The sequence below is a fragment of the Puntigrus tetrazona genome, chromosome 16, assembly GCF_018831695.1.
Source record: "Puntigrus tetrazona isolate hp1 chromosome 16, ASM1883169v1, whole genome shotgun sequence".
Lineage (NCBI taxonomy): Eukaryota > Metazoa > Chordata > Actinopteri > Cypriniformes > Cyprinidae > Puntigrus > Puntigrus tetrazona.
The window spans coordinates 18,520,491-18,545,527 of record NC_056714.1 but is presented as its reverse complement, the minus strand read 5'-3'; the positions used below and the strand labels follow the sequence as shown (position 1 = coordinate 18,545,527).

The window sequence follows — 25,037 nt, the reverse complement described above, 5'->3', positions numbered from 1 at the left end:
AATTGTCATACGTTGGCGCCAGTGTTTATTTTTTGTATATGCATTATATTTCTCAAACATGGAAGCAGTTATATTTTGTAATACTTGAGAGCTCTTTCAAAAAAAAGAAAGAAAGCCTGACGAAATCTTGCCACATTAGTCATGCTCTACTGTTTTCTGTGTAACCCAGCATTAGGAGAGGGCAAATTAGCAGGCCTATTTCAACAATAGCAGCTCAATATTAGCCTCTCCAGCAGGAAACAATTAGCTAAAAGCAGGTATAAGTGGACAGGATCGTGTTTTCTGACTGTAGAAATGTTGACACAGAAGGGAGTTGGCAGAAACTCAAATCGCAGAAAAGGAGTTTTCTCTCTCCCACAGGTGTGTGTGTGTGTGTGTGTTTTAGGGACGAGACTTAGAGAGAGCATGAACGGGCCAGCCAGGCTCTTTGGACACCTGTCATTCCATCGTTGCTTTACTGCTTCCCGTCCTGTGGTATTCACAAGACTCCCTGCTGGATCTGTGAAAGCTTTACCAGAAGCCTGAGATATGGTCTGATACATAAACACTCTGACAGAAAACAAAACAGATCTAAAACAAAAAAGACAGCAGAATGGAAGAAAAGAACATCTTTATGCACTTCAAATCCGTTTGAAATCCAGTAACTAAAATACCACAAAGACAAAGTGTTTTGATTGACACGTATTGCGAATTGTCACAGGATCCTGGCTTTTCATTTTGGACCATATAAAACACTCAGAATCCAAGCCCATTACTAAAGGAATGACCTGAGGATATTCATATTCTTTCCCTCTTCAGTATGCAGGTGCTGCTGGTTAGCATATTTAGGGCGCGTATTATTCCACTTAGAGAAGGTTTGTATTGTACTTCATATGAAATCATTCGGATCATTTTTAAGGTCATACTTGTTTGTCACATTTTTGGTGGAGTTCATCATATGAAAAAATTCTAATATCTTTCTGATGCCTTCAATTACAGGTCTGACTTGTTTTTTGACAGTAGTATCCAACGGCATCCACCATACAGGTCAGTGTGCAGTACTTTTATTCTGTCCCTTTTATCCAAAGCAGCTCATGTTGCCTTAAAGGTATACATTTTATGGTTTCATTCATTGGCCGGAAATCAAACTTTTTGTTTTTGATGCTAATAGTGCTATGCTACCATTTAAAACAATTTAACTTTCTCAAGTATGATTTTAAAGCCTTTTTGTCCCAGAAACAGTCTTCGTTTTTATGCGCTATTCGTATCTTGATCTCTTAACCTTAGTTGTGTGAATATTGGACCAGTTTCCATCCAGAAAGTGGTATTAGTGGACCAGTTCTGTTGTCATGGCAACTAGTCTCTACAGTGCTGTCTCCAGCCACAGGGGATGATGAAGCGCTGTTGATGTTGGATAACAGAAGCAGATGGAGAGGGAAGGAGTGAGTTAAATGATCTGAGAGCACTAGACTGGTTACAGTTCACAGACTCTATATTGAGCGAAATATGGCTGAGCTGAACAGAGGGATCCACTGAGTGTGGGAGACTTTACTAAGAGTTTACTGAGAGGAGATGAAAACAATGCTGACGATTTTAGGATGGTGACATTGCCGGCTACAGAAAATCCCATTTTGAAGGTTTTAGATTACGTGTTTACTTGTCTTGTATAAATAATTCTATTCCGTGCTAACAATATATAACCAAATATAGTTATTTTTGCTTTAAACAAGGTTTTTATGATACCATAAAACTGTGTAATAACTGTAAATATTACAAAAATAAGAATAAGAAGCTAATTACAATCAATAGGACAAAAAAATTACAGTGGAACATATAAATAAAAAATGCTGCATACATTGCACAATTGAAAGAACAAAAATACTGTGTATTCTTCAGTGTATAAATTATATATTTCCCTTTTAGAGACGCCCATGTCAAATAAACGCTCACACATTTTCTTTATCAGCTGTTTGCTTTAACTTGCAAACATGAGCATTTTGAATCTGTTAAATTTTGTGACCATGTTGCTCAGCATTGTCACATGTAACCACAATAGAGACGTTAGTCGAAAGTCTTTACCAGTTAATTATATATTGCCTATCCCTAGTATGCAGAATATAAGTTACACTACAATTAAGACATTGTTAATTGGAATCTTCTTGGGCCATTGGTTAATCAGTTTTTTTTTTTTTTTTAATTTGTCTCTTCAAATTAACAGTTTGCACAACATTAAATGGTCCATAGAATGGATTTGCAATTTAATTAATAGATAAAGGCCTGCGTTTATAGCTTTAAGTCTGCGTGGTCAACGCTGTGGGCTTTCAAATGATTCAGTTTTCTGCGCTTAATAAATAATAAAAAAATAGAGCAGGTGCAATAGCCTGACAATTAAGTCATTAGGTTATTAATTAAAAAAGTCCTGAAGTAAAAAAGAAGAACAAGCGTTAGCCCCAAAGGAAGGAAAAATTATTTATAGCATGTTTTCACCAAAAGCAATGTTTTGAGCCTATGTGACACTTCATCATTAAGAATTTCTGTTTAAATAATTGTGATCTATTTATTGACTTTGAAAGATGCTATGGGCACTATCCTAGGTTGGGTAATGCTGATGACCCAGAACTGGCATTTACATTAGACGTTTGGAAAGGGGCGTTGCAGTTCCTTTGTAGGTATGTTTGAATGTGAGCTTGTGGTCAGAGGTAAAGTAGAGGACACTGTCTGCCAACTGCAGATCTCATCTAGAATAAACTTCCCATTCATCTTTCAATCTCTCTCTCAGTTACCCTTGCAGACCTCTCACACTGTCTGAATTCACTTAAGCCCTCAAATTCAAGATTTTTCAACCCTGACATGTGCATAATTTGGTTTAAACAATTGTTTGAAATTTTAATCGGCATAAATAAATAAAAATAACAATAATCGTGACAGAATAACCAGCAACTCCTTGACATTGAAGTTCGATTGTACTGTAGGTAATGTGTTCTGATAGGAAAAAAGCCCATGTTTCGACATTTGTAAATAAAGTTCAGTGTAGTGCATACAAAACATACGCATCACAGACAAACCCAAAAGGACACAAACAGGTTCTTTGCTGGTTAACAAGCAAGTCCTTTTTTTCCTCCATTTTTTTTTTCTTTTTGTTTTTTAAATTGCAAATCCTCCCTAGAACTTTTCTATAAAAGTATATCACCTCTATATAAAACAAAAAAGAGGTTCAAAAATGAAATTCACATAGGTTTTGGCTTCTAAATATGGAAGTGCGGAATGCAGTGTCCATTATGACATTGTCCACCAGTAAGTTGGTTAAAAAGTTGCATTCAATTTAACAGCTTATTTACAGCAAAAGTACACTAAATGTTCAGTACGCTCCGGCTCAACTCTTCTTCAGATGGATGTGATGGAAACACTCTCTTCTGCTCATCATTAACTTCTTAATGCAGTTTTTCTTTCTCTGTCTTTGTTCTGAAAGAAAAGAAAACAAAGTGATCAGAGAATGAGTAGCTTGTAGGTTAAAGGGTCTTTATACATCTTGCACATCCATTCGTTTTACAGACACATAAAAACAATTATCTCATTAGATTTTTAAACACATTAGGACACTGATGAGCGGTTGAACTGTGACCGTCATTACCAATAGGTCAGATTTATTCAGACGTCTGAACCGTAATCAGGACCATCTCAAAGATATATCTCATTTAGGGAATCTGATCGCTTTGGAGTGTTGGGGGTCTTACCATAACGTCATCTTTGGTCAAATGTCCACCTGGTGCATATAAATCAATAGGCACTTCTGGGTGTGTGTGTTTTGCTATTACGTTGGCATCCCTTTTTTGTATGAATAATAGCATAAAATCTGTATAGAATTGATTTCGTTAATGGATTATCTGTCATAAAAATGTAAATGTACAATTTTTATTTACGTTTTCATTTAATGAAATATACCCATTGAAACACTTTAATATTTATTTAGTCTTAAAGCGTTTAGACTGTCCAAAAATAAATATTGTTTAATAAATAAAATGTTTTTTTGTTGTTGTTTTTTTTGGTGGAAAAGCATTTTGTTAGATTTTTTTTAATGATACTAATATGCATTAATATACAGTAAGTTATATTTTTCTAGTTTATGAAGGTGTACTTGAGCTTTATACACGTGGGACCTATGTACATATTTTAAAATAGACTGATCTACAACAATGGACTAAAACAGAAAAATTAATCTCAAATTTAACTCATAACAGAAAAATAAGTGCTTTCAGCTGATAAAACAAAGTCTTTTAAATGTTTGCGGTCGAACACTGACAAGAGTTCATCAGCTCTCATTAATTGGTCCCAGCCGATGAAATTTTGATTAATAAATAAATAATCCTCTGTGGCCCATCGAATACGGCCATATTATTTCAGTAATAGCATATGAAATGCTAGATGAAAGGATGAATCTGGAGTGTTTTCATTAAACTGTGGTGTTTAAAGGGTCTGTTCAGGATTAGCCGTCGTAATGATGATGAGGGTGTTGAAGGCTTTGGTGGAACTCAGGACATTCGTGAACTGCGCAGGAAGACATTCAGGTTGTCAGGGGAATAGACCAGATGTTTCTAGTGCGCTGCACAAACACGGCAGACGCATAGCAGCCTGTGCAGAGAGTGTCCGTGTCATTTTGTGTACCTCTCTATGAAAGTTTTGTCTAGAGCCAAATGAATCGCTTGTTTTCATCACAGAGGCTCATGTAAACACTTTCGTTTAGAACGCGCTAGATGTTAATTAATGTGGTTGAAGTCAGACCAAGCATATTAAGGGTTTTGCCAAGTTTCATTACCAAAGTGATCTGTATTTATGATCTGATGACATCAGGAAATTATGCTAATGTGAGCTCAAACAGCTATGCATAAATACCTGCTTATCTGTCAGTTGCACGCTCAGAACATTTTATTGTATCAGTGAATATCATGATTAAGATAAATGGCATTTAAAGACATCCCCCATCAATGAACATTCTGTCATTATTTTGCCTCCCCCATGTTGTTCCAAACCTGCATGGTTTTCTTTTCTTTTAGAAAACACAAAAAACGATATTTTGACGAAATGTGTAGTATTTTAAGTAGTTTGCACTAAATTAGATGAAGTATTATTTCGAGTGTCAGTTTCAGAGAAGAAAGAAAGATTTAGAATGACATGATGAAGAGTAAATGACAAAAGTGTTTGTTTTTTGGGTGAAAGAGCGCTTTGAATCTCAGATAAAGTTCCTGAATCAGTAACAATGCACTGACCTCTGACCCGTCACAAAATAGCAACAACGACTTATTACTAAACACCTAATTCTCAAGTTTTGATTCTTCTATAAATGTCAGTCAGATTTGATCTATATCTAACCTGTCATGCATTTGACAGCTACATTTCATCCAGCTACTCACCAGCCGTCTCTGGTTACCAAGGCAGAATGTGCAGATCTGTCTGGGCTGTGAGTTTTCTGAATCCGGGCTGGGTGTCGAGGTCTTTGGAAGGTTGTGGAGGTGATGATACAAGGCTCCCGAGCTCCTGAGACAAGGCTGGCCGTCTCCACACTCCTCTCCAACCAGCAGCACGTTCCCCAGGTGCGAGATGTAGCTGGAGGCCAACCGCAGCGTCTCAATCTTAGACAGCTTCCTGTCCGCCGGTTCGGTGGGTATAAGCGTCCTCAGCGCGGTGAACGCCGTGTTCACACTGTTCGTGCGATCCCGCTCTCGGGCGTTTGCGGCGTTCCTCTGCCGTATCTCGACGATCTGAGGACGGAGTTCGCTGGGAGCTGCAACCGGTCGACAGCCGTACCTCTTTTTGCGAGCGCCCAACTTAAATGCGCCGTAGTCGTGGCCGGCCATTCGGAAGGACTTGTCGTCAGATCCAGAACCTTCACTGCCGTTGTCGTCATCCTCAGAGTGCATGGTGATCTCAGAGCACAAGAAATGACCTGGGGTTGGTCGCACCATCGCAAAAGACATGCTCAGCACCCTACAGGCCCCCTGGACTTTGCTTTTTGTCCTTGCACGGAGATCTCTGTTGGATCGTTCTACTTTGAGCAAACACTGCAGTGAACTCGATCCCAATTTCTAATCGCACATCACAGTCTATGGTCTGCATGCGAAGTGACTAGCTTCTGTAACCAGTCTGGCTTTAGGGATCCAACCAATCCAGCGATGCTTGACCGAGTCACTTCTGACTCGCTCATTCATAAGAAATGCTCTTTTCTCGACTGTCATCGGTTATTTGGGCTCACAGCATGCCAAGTCGCCTCCCAGACGTGTGTGTGAATGAGTTTGTGAGCTCCAGATCCTTCAGTTCCACGTGTGATTTCAGCTGAGCGTTTCCTTATGCCTTGGATTTATAGTCAGGGGGTGTGGCTGGGGTCTGCTCTCCCTTTAACCACCGTAAATGTGAAATGCAGTGAGCAAGTGGGAGGAATGAGAGAATACGGTGACTTCTCTCTCTCTCTCTCTCTCTCCCTCCTTCTGTCTCTTTTACTCCACTTTAGTATTTTTAAAAACTTGACCCTGAAATGCTTCCACTGAAGATTAATCTGTATGATAGATTGGTTCATTTCTTTCAGTGCATTACTATTTTTATTTCTTTCACACTGAAATTTCAGTTCAATCTGTTACATTTCCTTTTTTTCGCTCTCTCTTTGTCAAAACGTGAATTGTCTGAGCCAGATGCTCATGAATCAGTCCAATCCGAAGCTAAATACAGCGTTTAGTCCGTGGATGTTAGCCCAGATCATTTTGCCGTTGGCACCACGGACACAGGAGGCCTAACAAATGATTGCACAGTTGCTGAGGGGTAATATCACAGGATATTATGCAACATTCATAATATAAATTCTTCATAATTCATAATATTGGTTCTTGTGTATGGGGATTGTTCACCAGCAGCTCTAGCGCTGATTAAACAGGAAGCGCCCTGGGCTGGGGAGGGTTTGCACTGCAAGCACATAATGATGCTTATAATGGTTGAGTGGAGGTGATGGGTGGATTGGTTGTTTGAAAAGCTGTATGACAGTCATGGGCACACTTACATTTTCATTTGCCATTCTTGTCAAACGTTGCCAAAATGGTATGCTCTTTATCCAAACATTTTCCCACCACTATAGGATCCTAATGCACTTACATTTACCATTCTGGTGTTTCATGTTGTACGTTTTGAGTTATGTAACTTTTAAAAAAGAAATATGTTTGGGCGAAGGAATTTAACATGCTAGAAAAAAAGAGGTAAAGATAGCAATTGCTCAGTAAGGGACTAAGCATTACCTTACACAAGTAACCTATTTTTGATCAACTTTTTTTATATTATCATGCGTACTTCTGTTTTGTTGGAATGTTTTAGAATGAAACAAAGCAAATAAAACCACAACAAAAAAATTATTTATTTATTTTAATTATTAGTCGCTTCTTAAAATGGTCACTTTCTAGATGATAGTGCTTTTTTGTTCTTGGCTTTTAAAAATTATTTACAAGAAAAGACATTGAATTGAAAACTTTTGGGTCAACAAATAATAAATAAAAATTTGTAAATCTGGAGCATCTGGAATATTTCAAAAAAAAAAAATTAAGCTATAAAAACATAATCAGAAGTTAGAAACATCTTGAAAAAGTTTCCAAAAAGAATTGCCTGTATGCAAATTGTATAATGTCCAACAGATTTCTTGTAATTGGGCAGTTAATTTTCATATTGTATTTTCATAAAGTTTTGGAATATTTGTCCTTTCCCCAAATGTGTCGCTACCGAAATATAGTAATAATAATTTAATACACTTTTATCAGAGGTAAATAAATAACAGTAACATTTTTAAGAATATAACAAGTGAAATTTATGAGATTCTTTGTATTTCGAATCCAGTTTTTTTTGTAGGCAAAAGATTTATAAACAAAGTTTATTAAGGATTTGTTAGTTTGAATATACAGTGATCCAAAAAGTACCATAGTATCTTAGTTGATAATTCAGTTTACTTAATTTTTGACAAAATGTGTTAGATTCGTTTCGTTAGATGCTGCCCATTTTCTCTAGTGATAGTAATGTTTTGGTACCAATCACGTCACAGACTTTGAATCACATAGCCAGACACTAAAACATGCTAAAAATACAGAAATTGCATAATTGTACAATATACTTATTTATTTATTTATTCCCAAATATGATTGCTATGTGTTTCCTGATCATAAATTTAGGGCTCTCGTTAAAATCTCTGTCTCAGTCAATACACTAAAACATATACTGTTTTGGTAGTGACATGAGAAATGCGGAACACATTTTTAAAAATGAAGTTTCATAATTTACGCAAACAAAATTTAAATATAATTTTTATAAGTTGAAACTTAAGGGGTCAGGGTTATGGGGGGCCACCTCTCAATTGAAATGACCCGAATGATGATTTTATACATGATTGAATGTTATGAATATTATATATTAAATATTATTTTGGGTTTCAATAGATAATGGAAAGATCATAGTAAACATCAAAGAACTGAATGCTTTTTAAATGTGTTTTTTGATTGTGGGACAGCAGTTTGCATCAGTTCAGTAGAATGTCCCATATACATAACCAAAATGACTCATTTAGCCGAAAGAAGTAATAGCAGAGGCTTGTGTCATCAGTATGAGCAAACATTCATAAACTCATTGCAGTAATGCTGTGTATTCTGAAACTTAATGTCTATAAATCAGAGCAGATTGGTAGTTTGTTCTTCTCTACATCTGATTATCATTACTTTCTTTGGAACATCTGTGGTAAAACGTCATCTCAGCATTAAGTGCCCTTCTCTTTGTGCCCTATGTAGTTGAACTCTTCTGGCATTGGTCGGGAAACTGTCAAAATTCATCACTAATCCTTTGCTCAGGACTGCAGCCGGTCGTTATGGATGTCTGCCGGATGTACGTCCAGTCAACTATCGGGGGACTCTGCTGTCTAGCCATAGTTGGGGACAGGCCAGCAGGCAGCAACCACGCCTGACAGGACAGGGCCTCCGCAGCTGGCTCATTTACTGTAAGAGGAGATGGATTTAGGGGTGGAGGGAGAGAGAGACCCTATCAGCTGTCTCATTTTAACATGCATATCACTTTACGTGTCACGCAAGAGCTCTAATTAGTAATGAATTGTGACCTCATCAGTCAGATCTGTAGACTGGGGCTCTTTCTGTGAAGTAGGGTAATTCTGTTTAGAGTAGGTCACGTAGTCGAACTAGGAGAAATAATCTGGCGTCTATCTCATCTCTCCACTGCTGACTGGTAATTGCCTTTCTGTGGCCTTGCCTCTGATTTCCAACCCCTCTATTTCAGGAGCAGAAATGAAGTCAGTCTTCACTGAAATTCCATGCCGTAATCGTCCCGTTCCTCGGAAGCCAAAGAATTCAGACGGCAAAGCAGGTCAGTGGGGTTTTGAGATGGAAAAAGTGAACCGTTTAGAAACTTCTGGAATTCTGTGCCCTTTAGAGCTTTTCTGACATATCTACCTTACAGAGTCCTGATCGAATATTGATAATATAATATAATATAATATAATATGGTCCTGTCGAATGATTAACCGTGATTAATCGCATCCAAAATAAGTTATTATCTATTTAATATATGCATGTGTACTTTGTATATTTATTATGTATATATAAATACACATGCATACAGTATATATTTAAAAATGTTTATATTGTTCAGTTGTATTCTTATAAACTTTATTATATATAAATATATTGTTAATAATAAAAAATCTGAAATATATATGTCCATGTGTTTGTATTTATATATACATAATAGATACATAGTATACATGCATAATGTAAAGAAAAATTGTTATATTTTAAAAATATTTTGTGTGAGATTCATTGTAATTAATCCTTTGACAGCACTAAATATAATATGGCTTTATTATATGAGAGAAAACGAATGTTTTAGTATTATGTATGTTTTAGGGCTGTCAACGTTAACATTACAACTACTCTGGAACAATACCTGTTGCAAAAAGCACTATAAATTTAGTTGAATTAATAAACCTTCTCAAAATCAGTATTTTTTTAGATAATATTGGCTAGTATAGTAATAATATAAAAGCCGTTTATTTATTTTGGAAGACCGCGTGTCTTTATGTTTTCCTTTTATTTCTAATAACGCATGGAAATATATGGCTGCTTTTACAGTAGGGGGTCATTATATTTGAGGGTCTGTGAAGCCCTGCCATCATCTTGTGTGACAGGTTTTTCTAAAACCCCATTAGTCAACAGGCATTTTCTCACATACTGAAGTGTCACTCAGAATAAGTCATTACAAGTGAACCATGAGACATGTTGCTTTACTCACACTGTGTACCCCATAGAAGGAGTGTAGTTGGTGGTATGGCAGGTACTGGAGGGGGGTAAGTCAAGGCCTTATCTTTGAAGTTTGCCTTGTAAAGCAGGCAGCTGGTGAGGGCAATCCCACTGCGGCTCTTCAGCCTGGGCTTGTAAAATCCACCTCCGCCCCTTCTAACTGGAGCCCTGGGACTAACTTGTGGCCCCGCTAACAATGGCTCACCGCTAATTTAGTGACTCTTTTAAATTCAAAGCATTCTCCTCTTTGTTCACTCTTCATTGTGGGAACACATCATATATCTGCTCCAGGTGCCGCACCAGAACAAAGTCTTAAAGGTATAGTTCACCCAAAAATGAAAATTCTGTCATTAATTACTCATTCCACATTCACGAGAGTGCCAAAATGGACGCATTAGCATTCCTCCGCTTGCACATCCAACTCTTGCTCTTCTGTAAGCAGTAGGCCTACTGCATGCATGAGAGGTATTGTTGTGAACGAACATCAAAGACTGACAGGGAAGAGAAGAAACTGTTAATTAGAAATGGTCTTTTTCTTTTTTTGCACACAAAGTATTCTCGTAGCTTCGTAAAATTAAGCTTGAACCAGGTCACCAGACTGTTTTAATGATGTCCTTACTACCTTTCTGGGCCTTAAATGTGTCAGTTGCGTTGTAGTCTACGCAGGGTCAGTAAGCTTTTGGATTTAATCAAAATCATGTTCGTTTGTGTTCTGAAAATGAATGAAGGTCTTCATTGGGAAAAGCAGTTGGGAATAGCATGATGGTGTGTAATAATGGCAGAATTTCTTATATTTTTGGGTGAACTATTCCTTTAAAGGGGGCATAACACACACACAGTTTCACCCAATCTCATGTTAATCTTGAGTACCTATAGAGTAGTACTGCATGCTTCATATCTCCAAAAAGTCTTTAGTTTTATCATATTTATAAAAGAAAGATACAGCTTTACGATTCTCTTTGAAAAAAGCCGAGCTCCTGGAGGCGCGCTTTGTGGGCGGAGCAAAAGAGTGACAAAACACAGGCATTTGATGCCGTTTCACTTACTGTCTGCAGTTCTAGAACTAGATCTAGAGCTTTCATAGATGAGACGGCTCCATCTTTCAGAATCAAACAATATGCAAATCCAGCATCGAACTGGGCCTTGTTTAATTAATAGTTTAGAGCTAATAAGGAGACAATGTAATGCAATTTGAGTGCCTTGAGGTGCTTTATATAAATGTAAGAAATAATAATAATAATAATAAGTTATTATTAAATTAAATTTACTTCCAAGCTTGGTAAAGCTGGTGAATAGCAGCCACGATTTTGAATCTCTGTAAATTGGATATATCCCCAAGTACTGTGTAGGAAAACTACCCTATACACCCCGGATCAATGGGTTTTTTCTAGCTATAATATTTTTCGTTTTAAAAATATAACCTAAATAACTGATAAGTTAAATAAGTGTTTAAATTGATATAGTAAAGCTAAACATGTAATTGCATGTTCTTGGAAGAACGAAGAAAGTCCTGGCGTGGCGCAGTGGATAAAAGGGATGACTTCTTCCCTTGCATTAGAAAAGATTACATATTTTTTGAAAAACAAACTTAATGTATTCTGGTCTATCTGGAAAGTTTTCTTTGACTTTTTACAGAGTCTAGATGGTGACTCTTTTGTGGAAATGATGGACATTGAGTGTATACAGACATGAAAGATATTGTGGTATATATATATTTTTTTATTTATGTAATTTTTTTATTTATTTATTTATTTATTTATTTATTTTTTCTCTTAATGATATCTCTGTGCTAAATTATTTTTATTTATTTTCATTTTTATTTTATTTTACTTTATTTATTATTTATTTTTAAATTATTATTTTGTTTTTTCTTCTTGGTTCACTGTTCTTTGTTCATTTATACAACCTGGTATAACAAAATATATTGTATTGTCATCCAGATTTGTAAAACAGTGTTTGAAAATAAAAATGTTGTTTAAAAAAAAAAAAAAAATTGATATAGTATTAGTTGAAATAGGTTCTAATAATGAATCAAATTGTCATATTTTGCAACCTTTAGTACAGAAAAATCACACATTTACAGGCTCAAGCGCTTTTCAAGGGGGTGGCTAGCTTCACAGGAAATTTGCAATTTGCAGCTATTATTTTTTATTAATGGTGATTACCCAGCGACATTGCCGATTCCTGCTCGACCAAGGCAAAATGTCAGAGTGCACAAGGTCACATATGCTTTCATTACAACATTTACCAGCATGGTCCATGACACATGTTCATTACATTACACATTAGGTTTGAAATATGCTCATTACGTAACAGAGTGTATCGGTGATTCATAGAAAACATGAGCGTACAACCTTGACTGTCTGTCCTCAGCATTTGTTTTCATTTAAATTCTAAGCGAATTAGATGCATAATAAAATCTAGCTGAAGTATACAGTCATGATTATACATAAAAGCGACTGTGCTTTTTAAATTCCGGCCGCTCAGCTCAGTAGCAGCCAGAAACGCACAGACATCTCAAACATATCTGAACGGAAATGAACCTTAAATGGAAACTGGAGGTTTTCCTTTGCCGTTCGTTCATTCATGGACCGTTTCCAACTCCGTTTCATCTCCATCAACATTGCACACCCCGCTTTGCTGCTTGTGGTCATTTGTAATGTAAGCAGTAGCTAACTGGTTGCTTATATCATCTTTTGCAGTGAGACCAATGAGCTCATTATTTTTGGCTGTACGGTGCTGTTAATGTAGATTAGGGCCCAAAAACCAGTCATCCATTTTGGGTGTGGGTGAGTACATGCAGATGGATTTTTAGAACAAATATTTGCTGGAGACTCTCAGGGCTCCATTATGTATGGTGTAAAAAACAAGAATTGAGTATAATGTACAATTGTGTCTGCTTTATCCTCGAGCGTTGGCTCGGCCGTCTCTCTTCTTTATAGCGTTTGGCAAAATTCTTTGACTATAGTGGCCAGATCAGAAATAATATGAAAACGCTTATTGCAGGCCGTAAAATGTTCAAATGATTTACAAAATGGCCTCTGTAAATTTGGCGTTGAAGCTTATAGTAAATTGTCAATAAAATGTATGAACTTTCAGATGTACTTTTTGAAGCCTAACAGGAAGTTTTTGCTGTTCGTTTATGATGGCGCTTTAGTACGTTTGATCATGCGGTCTATTCGTAATTTAAAATGATTCCTGTGTGTGTGTTCGCAGAGTTCGAAGGATCTTTTGGACATGTGCTTGTCATTATCCATTGAGGAAAAGCTCTGAGTGAGTGTAAGGGAAATCCTCAAGGCATATATCAGTCATAGACTGGCGGAACATTTGCCCTCACACATCCTTTTTCAAAACGTACGTTCTCAATAGCATCCAAAAACAAATAATTGCGGTCATTCCGCCATCTGAAATGAATTGCCAAATTGCCCTCTTAATGCTGCCTCGTTTCAGATGAATTTGTGTTGCTGAGTTATGCCTGAAACTGGCCTGAGACAGAGAGGGGATATCAGCACTTCATCAGCACAAGTTAACTTTCTGTAAAAGAGTTTCATCAGTGCTGGATCCGTCATCATGGGATGATAATGGATGAACTGGACATTTTACTGGTAATTTGTAATGATGCAGTGTGGGATAAGGCTGACAGCTACGATTCTGAGGTGTTTTGATGAACAGTGTGGGAAGAGACATTATGATACGAATCGGAGAAATCATAACACTCGGTGTAGTTAGTTCTGTAATATCTACCAGCTAGAAAAATACATATTGTTGGTGCAACGTAACGTAAAGACGTACAGTTTATGTAAATATTTTTGGCTGATTAGAATTTAAATTTGAATGTATAACTGATAAATAGTTTCATTCATGAGGGTTTTTTTCCCATTCAGGTAAACGAGAGCTGTACTTGCCCAAGACGGCTGACTAACTGAAACGGGTTCTTTGGACTTGGTTTCTGGTGTATTTTTAAAGAGGTGAGTGATAAAGAACATTTAAAAAAAAAAAAAATTCTCACTTCCTCACTTATCCCACCTTATCTGGATACCTCATTCATCATTTAGATTATCTGTGATTATTTTGAAAGTTTTAGTTTCATAACTATTTCCTTTACTGAGATGTAGCTCGTTTAATCCGATGTGCAGTTTTTCCTCGAGATGTGTTGGAATGGTGCCTTGTTGATTTAACCTTTGGCCTGAAAACGTCTTCCAAGAGCATCAAGAATAAGTTCAGCTGAAATGTCCTCACGGCAGCCTGCGGAGATTACAAATCACACAAATGTGTTTGTAATGGCTGTAAAATAGAAAATAAATGCAGGGAAAGTGCAGTTTACAGCTCAAATCCTCTGTACGCTTGATGAAATAGAATAAATTACAGCCAAAAAACCCTGCTTCTCTCTGCACTGGAACTTGAAAAATATTTGTATTCTTTTTTTTTTTCTAGATGTGAAGTCCTTATTTTATATTTAAGAGTTGCCTGGCTATCTTTTTAAATGGAGAGGAGGAGCTTTAGGACTGAACTGAGAATGTTTCACCCGCTTAAGCACTGATTAGTCCTCTTCCAAACCTTTCAGTGCTGCCCTCAGGAGTGATTCCTTGATACATGCTTCATGGCATAAGATGTTTTACTTACAGCAACACTGCATTTTTATGGTCCTGCTAGACACCAAAATTAAAATATTTTTTTTCCCCTGCCTTTTCTTGGAACAGCAGCCATACTGGTACTGTATCAGTTTTGGACTACAGGGAAAAATAATCATAACATTTAAAAAAAAACCCACTGGTTTTAATTTCATTTCATTTCATCATGTGGTATTCATTAGTCTTAATCAGTTAAAGTTGAATCTAATTTTGACTACCATATAATTTAGCTTGACATTTTAGCTTGAATGTACAATGCATCTAAATATTAAAACAATTTAAGTATTAATTATTAACCTGTATTAATTTAAACCTTTAAACCAGTCAGGTTTTAGGTTAAATACCTAAAATAATTTCTGTGGTAAATCTGATGTTTTTCAGTCTACAACGTGAAATATATCAGTAAATTCCCCCCTGTGATTGAAAATGCAGTTGTTAACAAGAGGAAAAGGTTTTTTAAATGAAGACTTTTTGCTTCTGCCAGTTGTATTTAGTCTTTTTTTGTGGAAAGAAGGTGACGCATTTGGACTAGTGCATAATATCATATTTGTTAGTGCGTTTGTGCCCTTTTGTTGTTACGCATATTTTGGATTATTATATGCATAGTCATTTTTCATTATATATTTCATCAACATTTATTCATGTACATTTTCGGTCACGTCTAATAATTGACCTTTTTATTAATGGATTTTTGTCCATAATCTTATTGAAGAGATTGCTAGCGCTAGTTTGTCTGTGCATGACAACTGAAATGCTTGACTTGAAATTTCTCCTTTATTTACAATAAGTGAGCAAAGTACGTTTAGAATATATTTCCAGCTGTCAAGTTCACTCAGAAGTCATGAGCTAAGTGGCCTCAGAGCCTTTCAAGGCTCCGGTTCTGTGACCGTGGATATGCTTAGTTTCATTCACCGAGCTGATGCTAGAACTGACAGAGGATGGAGGGTCTTCCAGCCAGTGAAATGTGCTTCTGCCACTTTTGTCTACTGTGCTCATAAAGTTCAACCATATATGCGTGGACAGAGGCTCCTTGTGAAAAACAAGATGGCCATGCAGAACTTTGCCAAGAGAAACATAAGTAGACAGAAAAGCGTGCACATGCCTGAGGAACATTCTTCTCTTCATGGCAGATCCATCATTTTTGAGTTCCACATGGTTTGTGTCTGAAACGTTATGCAGTGTATTATAACGCGTTGGGTTTGTAAAGTTTGTTTAACCTTTCTTCTCCCTCTCTGAACCTGATACGTTGTTTTATTGCTGATTGACTTGTCTGATATGATCCATTTCTTACTTTTTATGCAAGTTGGTGCTGTAATGCCATCTTAAGAAAACACTGCCATGCAAAAACGGTTCGTTAAATTAGTTAGAGTGCTTTTATTTGCTTAATATACATGCAAAATCTGTCAGATGTATTCAAACGCAGCAATACTATCTATAAAAACTGAGACTTGGGATTATTTGTGGTGTTTTTCATTCACATTTATGCAGAGAATTTGAAGAATACAGAACGTCCGGTCTGAACCCACATACATATACATGTGCTTTTCATGTCAGCAAGGTTTAATATCACTCAAAATGTATTATGCTGAATAATTTGGTTGCACAGAAATGCAAACTCTCAGCCAAAACAGTTTTCCGTCTTATTTTTCATTCAGGTATGGTGTAGATAGTAACATCTGACTTGGCTCTACACAGTGGCAAAGCCCAATGCTTAATCTGATGTATATTCTGTCATTTAATAAAGTTGAAATGAACTAATACAAGCCATAAAAGGTTGCTTTTATTATTGAAACCTCTCTAGATGAGATACGACCTGCATAAACATAGTTTTTCTTCCGTTTACTTTCTTTCAGATGAGATATTTATTTCTAATATGCTCTCGACTACCACAACTGTGCCAGGATTATTAAGTGTGTTTGATTATTAAATCGGTTATTTTGGACTTGATATGATTTTACCTGATGGATATCCCCTCTCTATCTCTGAATGGAAGTCCAAAGGATTTTTCATTTTGTGTAAATAGAATAATTCCCCTTGGGAAATAGAGTAATGCTGGACTGAGCATGAAGACGAGGCTGTGATTTCTCACACGCACTTCACTTGGAGAAATATAAGGAGAAATTTGTCACAAAGTCAAAGTGTAAAAGCACTACTGTAAGAGCAGGTGCTGTAGTGCTTCCTGTGTAATTCATTTTCTTACGAGGATACCCACTCAAGCCACTTTAGCTGTCAAACACAGACCACGACAACCGTAGTAAAGCAGCTCTTCCTGCTTCCTTTCCTTGATTACCCTTTTCTCTCTCTCTCTACACCTCCTTCATAACCGTACTTTGATTTATCCCTCCCTCGTTCTCAAGTGTCAGCTGTGTATTGACCTTCAGCACAACAGGAAACCCCCAGAGTGCCATGAACCAGAAAGCCAGAGTCCTCAGCTGGAAAGCACATAAAGGGATAGTTAACCCAAAATTAAATGAAAAATTCTGTCATTATTTACTCGGCATCATGCATTCTTTCCTCTGTGGAAAACAACATTTGAATGTCTGAGCTGGTCTCTTCCATACACCTCCTTCTCAAACTCAGACTTCTCAAAAAAAAAGCTTCATAAAATGATAGAAAATGTTGCTTGGCAGCTCCACAAAGAGCTAACTGAACAAGTTGGTCACCATTTGCTTTTCTTGTATGGAAAAGGGCCACTTAAAATATATATATATATATTTTTTCTCTTCCGCAGTTTTGAAACGAGATGACATGAGGATCGATCAATAATGCCACAGAGTTTCGTATTTTTCTGTGCTCCGTCTCTCTGAATTAGTGGTTTAGATTGAAGAATCTCGCTATTGTAGTTTGCATGAACATTGCAATAAATCTTTTAACTTTAGAGCTAAGCAGGGCATTTTACACTCTTTTGGGATGTGCAGAATGACCATGAAATGAATCCCTGGTCCTCCTAGTATAAAACACATGCTTGACAAGTGGATTACTACCAACAGATGACATTGGACTGGTCTTGCTCCCAAACATCAAGAATTTAGCAAGCAAAGACTGCTCCGTAATTAAAAAAGGAATAATAACAAAAAATGCCTATGTGAGCTAAATACACAAACAACTCATTTATACTCCCTGACCCATTCGCTTTTACAGACGGGTAGCAAGAATTACCAGTCTAGCATGTATTTCATTATTTTACTAATAGTGTGGCATAGCTGGATACCAATAGTACTGCCTACTAGAGACAAACTCCCAAGAGCATTTCATTCAACGTTAAGGTCTTTGAATACTGAGTTCAAAAAATAAAATTAGATTGGATTTGGATCATCCTCGTTTTTGAGCATTTTGATAGGACAGGATGACGAATACAAAACAATTGATAAGGACCTAGTGTAAATGTATGTTATTATCTGACTGCAACATGCATTGATGAATTAAACAATTCATATTTTTACCATGCTCAAATAATTTCAGTTAAAACTGAAAATGGCTTGAAATGTTAAATGACTTCACAGAAAGAAGGGTATCTTAAGATAAGCTCATTGGCTAGAAAGATTTAGGACCTGGTTGTTACTCCCAAGTCTTATATGCAGTCTGAACATGTCCTTAGTGGATCTTTAACGGTTCAGGTTTTCTATCCTAAACATTAGCCAAGCACGCATAAAGCATAAATTCATCCTTCTGCTTTGTAATAAAGTATCTAGTAGTGCCAAAATTTATACAAAGCACAGAATGTTTCTCTCTTTCTCAGATTTCTCTGACTGTCCAATCTCAGCCACAGTGATTTAATTCACTGAATGCTAAGAACATACTGTGCATGGTGTTAAAGAGAAATATTGATATGCGGGGCCATATTTATTTCAGGGTATAGTGTGGTAAAATTCCTTTCGTGCTTTCTGAATTTCAGTCTCATAAAAAACTCTAGGGCTTGTAAAGCATCGATATGTGTGCCATGACACAGAAAACGTTTTCTAGCTACACAACCAAAGATTAAAAACTTTCTGCAGTTGTTGCTTTTCACTGTATTTTGAGGACCACCAAGAAAAAGTTTCATGTCATGTGCCAGTTTATGTTAGACGTGAACAGTTTAGTGTACACACTTTACAGCAATTATTTTTTGTTCTTTTTATTAAAATGTCCCAAATTTTCTATTAACTGAAAATAATTGAACAGTACCTTTCATAGATCTGAATGCACCTCGTATACAAATTAGAGGTAAACCAACGCTATTCAGTTGACCAGTGATTTTTTTTTTTCAGTTTAAATGGAATTGAAACTTGGTTCAAAGCTGGAACAACATGATTAATTTTTGATACCTTAATCCTCTCGCTTAAGAGAATTAAAAACTGAAGCTTCCAGATCGTTCTAAACCAATCCCTGCTTTTAATTTATGGTGAAATACAATATTTTGTTATAGGTTAATTTTTAAATAAGGGATTATTGAAACAAATATTGAAATTTTAACTCAAATGGACCATCACGCTTGTTTATGTGCCTTGGATGTGATCGGAGTATATAGAGTTCTAGTTTAAACATTTTCTTCATTAGTTAATTTTCTTACAACTGTACCTTTCCTGCAAGTAAACGCAATTAAAATCCAAAAGTGTCTATCTCAGATTCGTTATTTATACAACTCTTGTTCAAAGCTATAAATTATAAAAGGTTTTGTGAGCATGCCACTTTATCCCAGTGTTCCCATCTCTGTTGTTATTTGTAATGGGCCAGCATGTATAAGTTGCACTTAGCCTTTCTCAGAGATTAAGCTTGCAATTAAAGGATTCACTATTCAAACATGATCGTGTATCATCTGACTCATTGCTCAGAATGGCCCAAAGCATGCACACACACACATACACGCGCGCACACACACACACACACATATGAGCTCAGCGCTGGTATGTGAAGACCAGCCTGAGGTGGCCAATCACTCAAAGCCCAGAATAAAACTTTATTCATAGAGATTTACCGATTTACAAGCTGGTGTCAGTGTCCAGGACGAAAGACAGGAGAGGGGTGAACTCATATTTTTGCAAGTGTTGAGTGTCCTCAGGAGAAGTAAAATTGTAGTTCACAGCTGTTCAAACACAAAGCTATTTCAGCGTGCTTAATAAGAAAAAGCCACAAGGGCTGTAAAATATTGTGTAATAAAAAGCTGTGTATGTGGAGAGTGGCAAAGATCCTAACACTACACTGTGTCCATTAATTCTGATAAGCTAGGACCTTCCGTTGCTGGCAGCGGACAGGGATCAAGAATCTTAAAATGATTTTTAATTATTGTTATTTTTAATTATTTGTAATTGTGAAGAAAGCACGATTACTACTATTGCTCATGATATGGAAAAATCACATGTATGTAACTAGTTTCGGTTATGGGCCTTAATCTGTACTGATTATTGTTAAGAGGTGCTTACTTATTAATGATTTAATGATTAATGAAACTCCCATTGGCAAAATCCCATGTAATTTCACAATTTCATCTTTCATTTATAAAGTTTGGGGTCATCCGATTTAAAAAAAAATGTTCTTCTGCTTGCCAAGGCTGGATTTATTGGATCGTAAAAACAGTAACTGTGTTAAATAATTTTACGAAATAACTTTTTTTGGTTTATTTTTAATATATTTACGTTATTTATTCTTGTGATAGAAAAGCTGAATTTTTGTCTATATATAAATATTAATTTATTTAATGAATAGAATGCTCAAAATAACAATTTATTTGAAACAAAAATAGTTTATAACGTAATAGGCCTCTATACAGTTACTATGAAAAGTAACATTTCTTAAAACATAAATGAATAAAAAACTTTTGTTTAATATTGAAGTATTTCTAAGAATGCCGCTATGCAGGACAAGAAAAAAGAAAACAAAATGCAACGGGGAAACAAAAGAATTCAGACACTCATCCCACAGGTCACTAATATGACCTCATTATCATGACTTCATTGTTTCCTCCGGTGCCTAATTCCACCTGCAAAATTTCTCACTGGGATATTTTACACGCAGCTATATTCGCATATTTCAAATCAACGACAGTGACAACACAATTGGATCTTGGAGAGCGTGTTGTTTGGGGCAGGTACGGTGCGATAAATCTGGCCTTAGGAACAGCCAAGCCAAAATCTTTCAGATCTCTCTCCTGTGTTTGTGGATTGTATTAATGTCAAGAACTCTAGAGCCAAATTTTAAAAAGTCGAGAAAGTCAATAGCATAAACCACAAGAAAAAAAAGTGGCTGGTAGGTTGAAAGTGCGGTTCAAATGCCTAGCAGACAAACACACACGCACACTGCAAAAATTGTATTTCACATTTATGTCTGATTTGCATCATGTCTCGTTTGATCCAAGACGCATTTGTTGCCAGACTCTTGACAGGTAGATGCCGTATCGGTTTTCACACCGGCTTCGGCCACGGGGCCCTCATCGTACGGATCGCTTTACCAGCCAACAGCCCTGGATTCATGCCGCACACGAGAAACCCATGTCTCCAGACCTTGCAGACGGTTTAATACCATTAATACGGTCATTTCCTCCTCTTCCAACCTTCCCGTCAGTAAGCGTGATAACAACCACATGACATCATCACAGGTAATCTCCAGCTGTAGATATGTGACTTAAAACATGTGACTTAAAACCAGTTATATTGCACTATAGATTTCAGACCTCTGGGCTTGCATATTCTTCATAACGGCAGTAACCGTGTCAAATCTGTCTAGTATAAAATATTGTTTTTAAACCAACTGTCAACAAATTCGTCAGTTGAAATGACCAAGACCTGCTGTCGGTGTCCTCAGGGGGACGTGTCACATTTAATAAAGCTAAAGTACTCCTGCGCTTTTTCACTGGGCAGATATGTTTATGTATGTTGTGTGTTTCAAATGGAAATTGCGGAGACCTATGTAAATCAAAAGGTAAAAATCGCACATAGATCCAATTAAGAAATTAACACTAGTTCCTTTTTTTATTATTACAGACACTGTGAAGGTCTGAGAAGGTCTTTAAATTAAAATAAGCAGGATATGTTCGATTTAGTGCATAGTGATATGATTCAGTGTTTTGTTTTTTATTATTGAGAACATTGTCAACGAATACGTAAGCAGTTACAGTACAGAAATATAAAAATATCTATCTATCTATCTATCTATCTATCTGTCTGTCTGTCTGTCTGTCTGTCTGTCTGTCTGTCTGTCTATCTGTCTGTCTGTCTGTCTATCTGTCTGTCTGTCTGTCTACATAATGATATTACTATTTCCCTTATGACAATTGACCATGGTTTTATTTAAGTAAAACTGTAGTAACCATGTTTTGTTGGCATATTGACTTTACTACAAATATCATTGTTAAAATATGGTTAGTATTGCAAAACCAATTTGTGGTTGCCATGGGTTAACTATAGTAACCACGATTTTTGGCTTTATTTGTACCAAAACCATGGGTCATTTTGGTAAGGAATTTCATCCGTTATGATATATTTCACATATTTCATTTGACTAAATGAATATACATGCTTCATGTCAGTCCGCCGCTGAACACACAGTCCTGAACTGTTCTCAGACAGAGATCTGGTCTCAGATCAGATTACACTCATGTCTGTACTGATCCATACCACCCTGCACTAACAGCAAAACTGACCCTGACGTAGTGCTGCCGTTTTCCCCCTACATGTGGTCCTGATTTCTAGGGTAGATTTAGAGCTTTGGCGTGTGCCTAACCTTTATATTCCTGCGATTCACCTTTCGTTTCACTGGATATGAAAATATTAATTCTGGGAGTCTAATGACAGAGCTGCAGGGGGCTCTAAAATTGTTCATGCCATTAAAGGGACTGAGTGCGTTACAGACACTTCTTCATGCAGTGTAAGGGACTTTTGTTACCCTGATTTCTTTTTTGTGCACTTCAAACCTAGAAATTCTAGCGCTGATATAAAGTCAGACCCATATGTGAGTCTGATTGCTAGACGTACGCCAGATTTATTGAGTGTGTAAATGTTATATGAATTATTGATCTTTATTAAAGGTGGTTTTGCATATTTGGATGGCAGCAAAGCCTATCGTTTCCACATGAAAGCCGAAGAAAAACCCTTTCCATCAAAACTGGCTGTTTAAACAAACGTATATTACGAAACATATTCAAAGCGGTTCTGAAATGTCACATTTTTTCATGACTGAAAATATTTCATCTGCTTATTTGGCTGCGTAGTGCACACATGTGTCTGTCACACATTAGGTGCCTCTCAGTAAAAGCAGCAGGTTTTTGTGAACGATCCATCCCAAGTTCTGTTTATGAGACTGACTCTGTAATTCTCTCTCAGACCTCGAGTCCCTACTGGGGTGAAACATATTGACTTTAATGGCTGCCAATCCTCTCTATGCATTAACAGAGGAGAAAACGTCTCAGTAGTTTTGCATTCCTAATTAAAAAGGCCACACAGTCTAGTGGACTTTGGATTTTGTTTAATAAGACTCGAATTCCCTGTTGTGTCTCATCAATTGCAGTAAAACTTTCATTAAACTCTCTGACAAGGCCAAGAAAATAAGGAGCGAAAAATATGGTGCATGCTGTGCAAATAAAAGCTGTGTAATTACAGCAGTGTCTGAACAGCAGGCCACACAAATCAACTTCGGCAGTACATCATTTCAAGACATTTGCATTCAAAGCTCTGTTGAAACGGTTTTTTGAATATTAGCGCTTTAAAAGACTCCGGTAATAATTTAAAAGGTTACTGAAGTACAAATACAGTTTGGATGCTCGCACTTTGAATATCCGTAAAGAACAATAAATCATTTTTAAATAACTTTACTCTATGTACTCATATCATCAGCTGATTAATATTTATTTTATGTTGATAAGATGCAGAATGCATTTCAGTTTCACAGTACATGCAATGCATGTTGGTAAATGTTTGCAAACTCAACTAACAGTCAAGTCGGACCCAAAAGATCACAGAAGTACAAGGTTCTTTGTGTCTCAGTTCAGGGATATTATATAATTAACTAAAACTAGGTGGACTAAAGAAAAAGAAAGAATTACACTTATTGCATTATGGCAACATGTCTTATTTTTTAGATTAAAATGGAAAGGACAATTACTAAAATACAAAATATAAATAATAATAACAATAAAAAAATAATAGTACTGTTTAATGTAATTTCACTCTATTTATTTTTTAAATGCATGCTATATATCCGGCTGTGCAGGTTTCGTTTGAAAAAAAAAAAAAATTGGATCTTGTCATTTTAATCCAAAACAAAAGATGTGTGCAGAACCTCTCCTATTAATTATTCTTTTGAAACCCCATCCCCGCATGACTCCCAACATTATATCTTTTATTTTCTATAATCTATTATACTTGGATGTATATAATACAGAAAATTTAATGTGGCTTCTTCCTTCAGGATTCAGATTCTTTTTGTGTGTGTGTGTGTGTAGTTGTCACACAGGCAACTATATAGCAAGGGTTATACCTCAGTATCTAGTCAAAAGTCCAATTGCACAAATATGTTTCTTAGACCCTTATGGAAAACGTTTTAAGGCCCAGAGATAAGGCCTACTGTCTGTCAAAGCGTGCCACAGGTTGCAGACAAATTTCCTATCAAAAGAGCTCACCAGCTCCCTCTTGTGTGTATTGTGTGAGCTGAGAATAACTTCTGTTAACCTGCAAACCTTGGGGCAGTTTCTCTCGCAATATTCAAGATTTTAGTATTCACTATTTTTCAGGACATATCATATATACTAATACAGTAGGAATACATAGGATGACAGTATTTTTTATGGTGCTCAAACTTTTAGTTTATGTAGTATTATTCTGTAAAAATGCAAGTCATGTGGTTCTATAGTGGTTCTTTTTTGATCTCCCCATTTGTCCAACACAATATTTAAACATATCAACATTTATAATATTTCTAGAATTTCTGCTTGTTTTTAAACGACTTATTATAGCTATTCATAACAGAAACCAATATTGTTGATTTTTTTTTTATATTACAGAAATTCGTTTTTTTATTAAGACCAATATTATATAAATTATTATTGTGCTAGATATACATTTTAATTTAGATTAAAGTTGTATTACAATAATAAAAATAATAATTTATTTATAATGGAAGTGAGGTGCCACAGTGGCCC

The 25,037-nt window shown here is 36.3% G+C and overlaps 1 protein-coding gene and 1 long non-coding RNA gene across 2 annotated transcripts; one reads left to right on the top strand and one right to left on the bottom strand.

Moving 5' to 3' along the window:
- Positions 1–847: 847 nt before the first annotated feature.
- LOC122360486 lies at positions 848–16,657 on the top strand. Its single transcript, XR_006252807.1, has 7 exons — positions 848–1,026; positions 8,781–8,986; positions 9,280–9,366; positions 13,515–13,652; positions 13,749–13,903; positions 14,183–14,266; positions 14,733–16,657. It is a non-coding gene; the product is annotated as an uncharacterized LOC122360486 (long non-coding RNA).
- scxb (scleraxis bHLH transcription factor b) lies at positions 2,891–6,265 on the bottom strand. Its single transcript, XM_043261117.1, has 2 exons — positions 5,388–6,265; positions 2,891–3,441 (listed from the first exon to the last, which is right to left on the bottom strand). Exons 1-2 carry the CDS (start codon positions 5,949–5,951, stop codon positions 3,403–3,405), a joined length of 603 nt encoding a protein of 200 aa, XP_043117052.1. The 5' UTR covers positions 5,952–6,265; the 3' UTR covers positions 2,891–3,402.
- Positions 16,658–25,037: the final 8,380 nt, after the last annotated feature.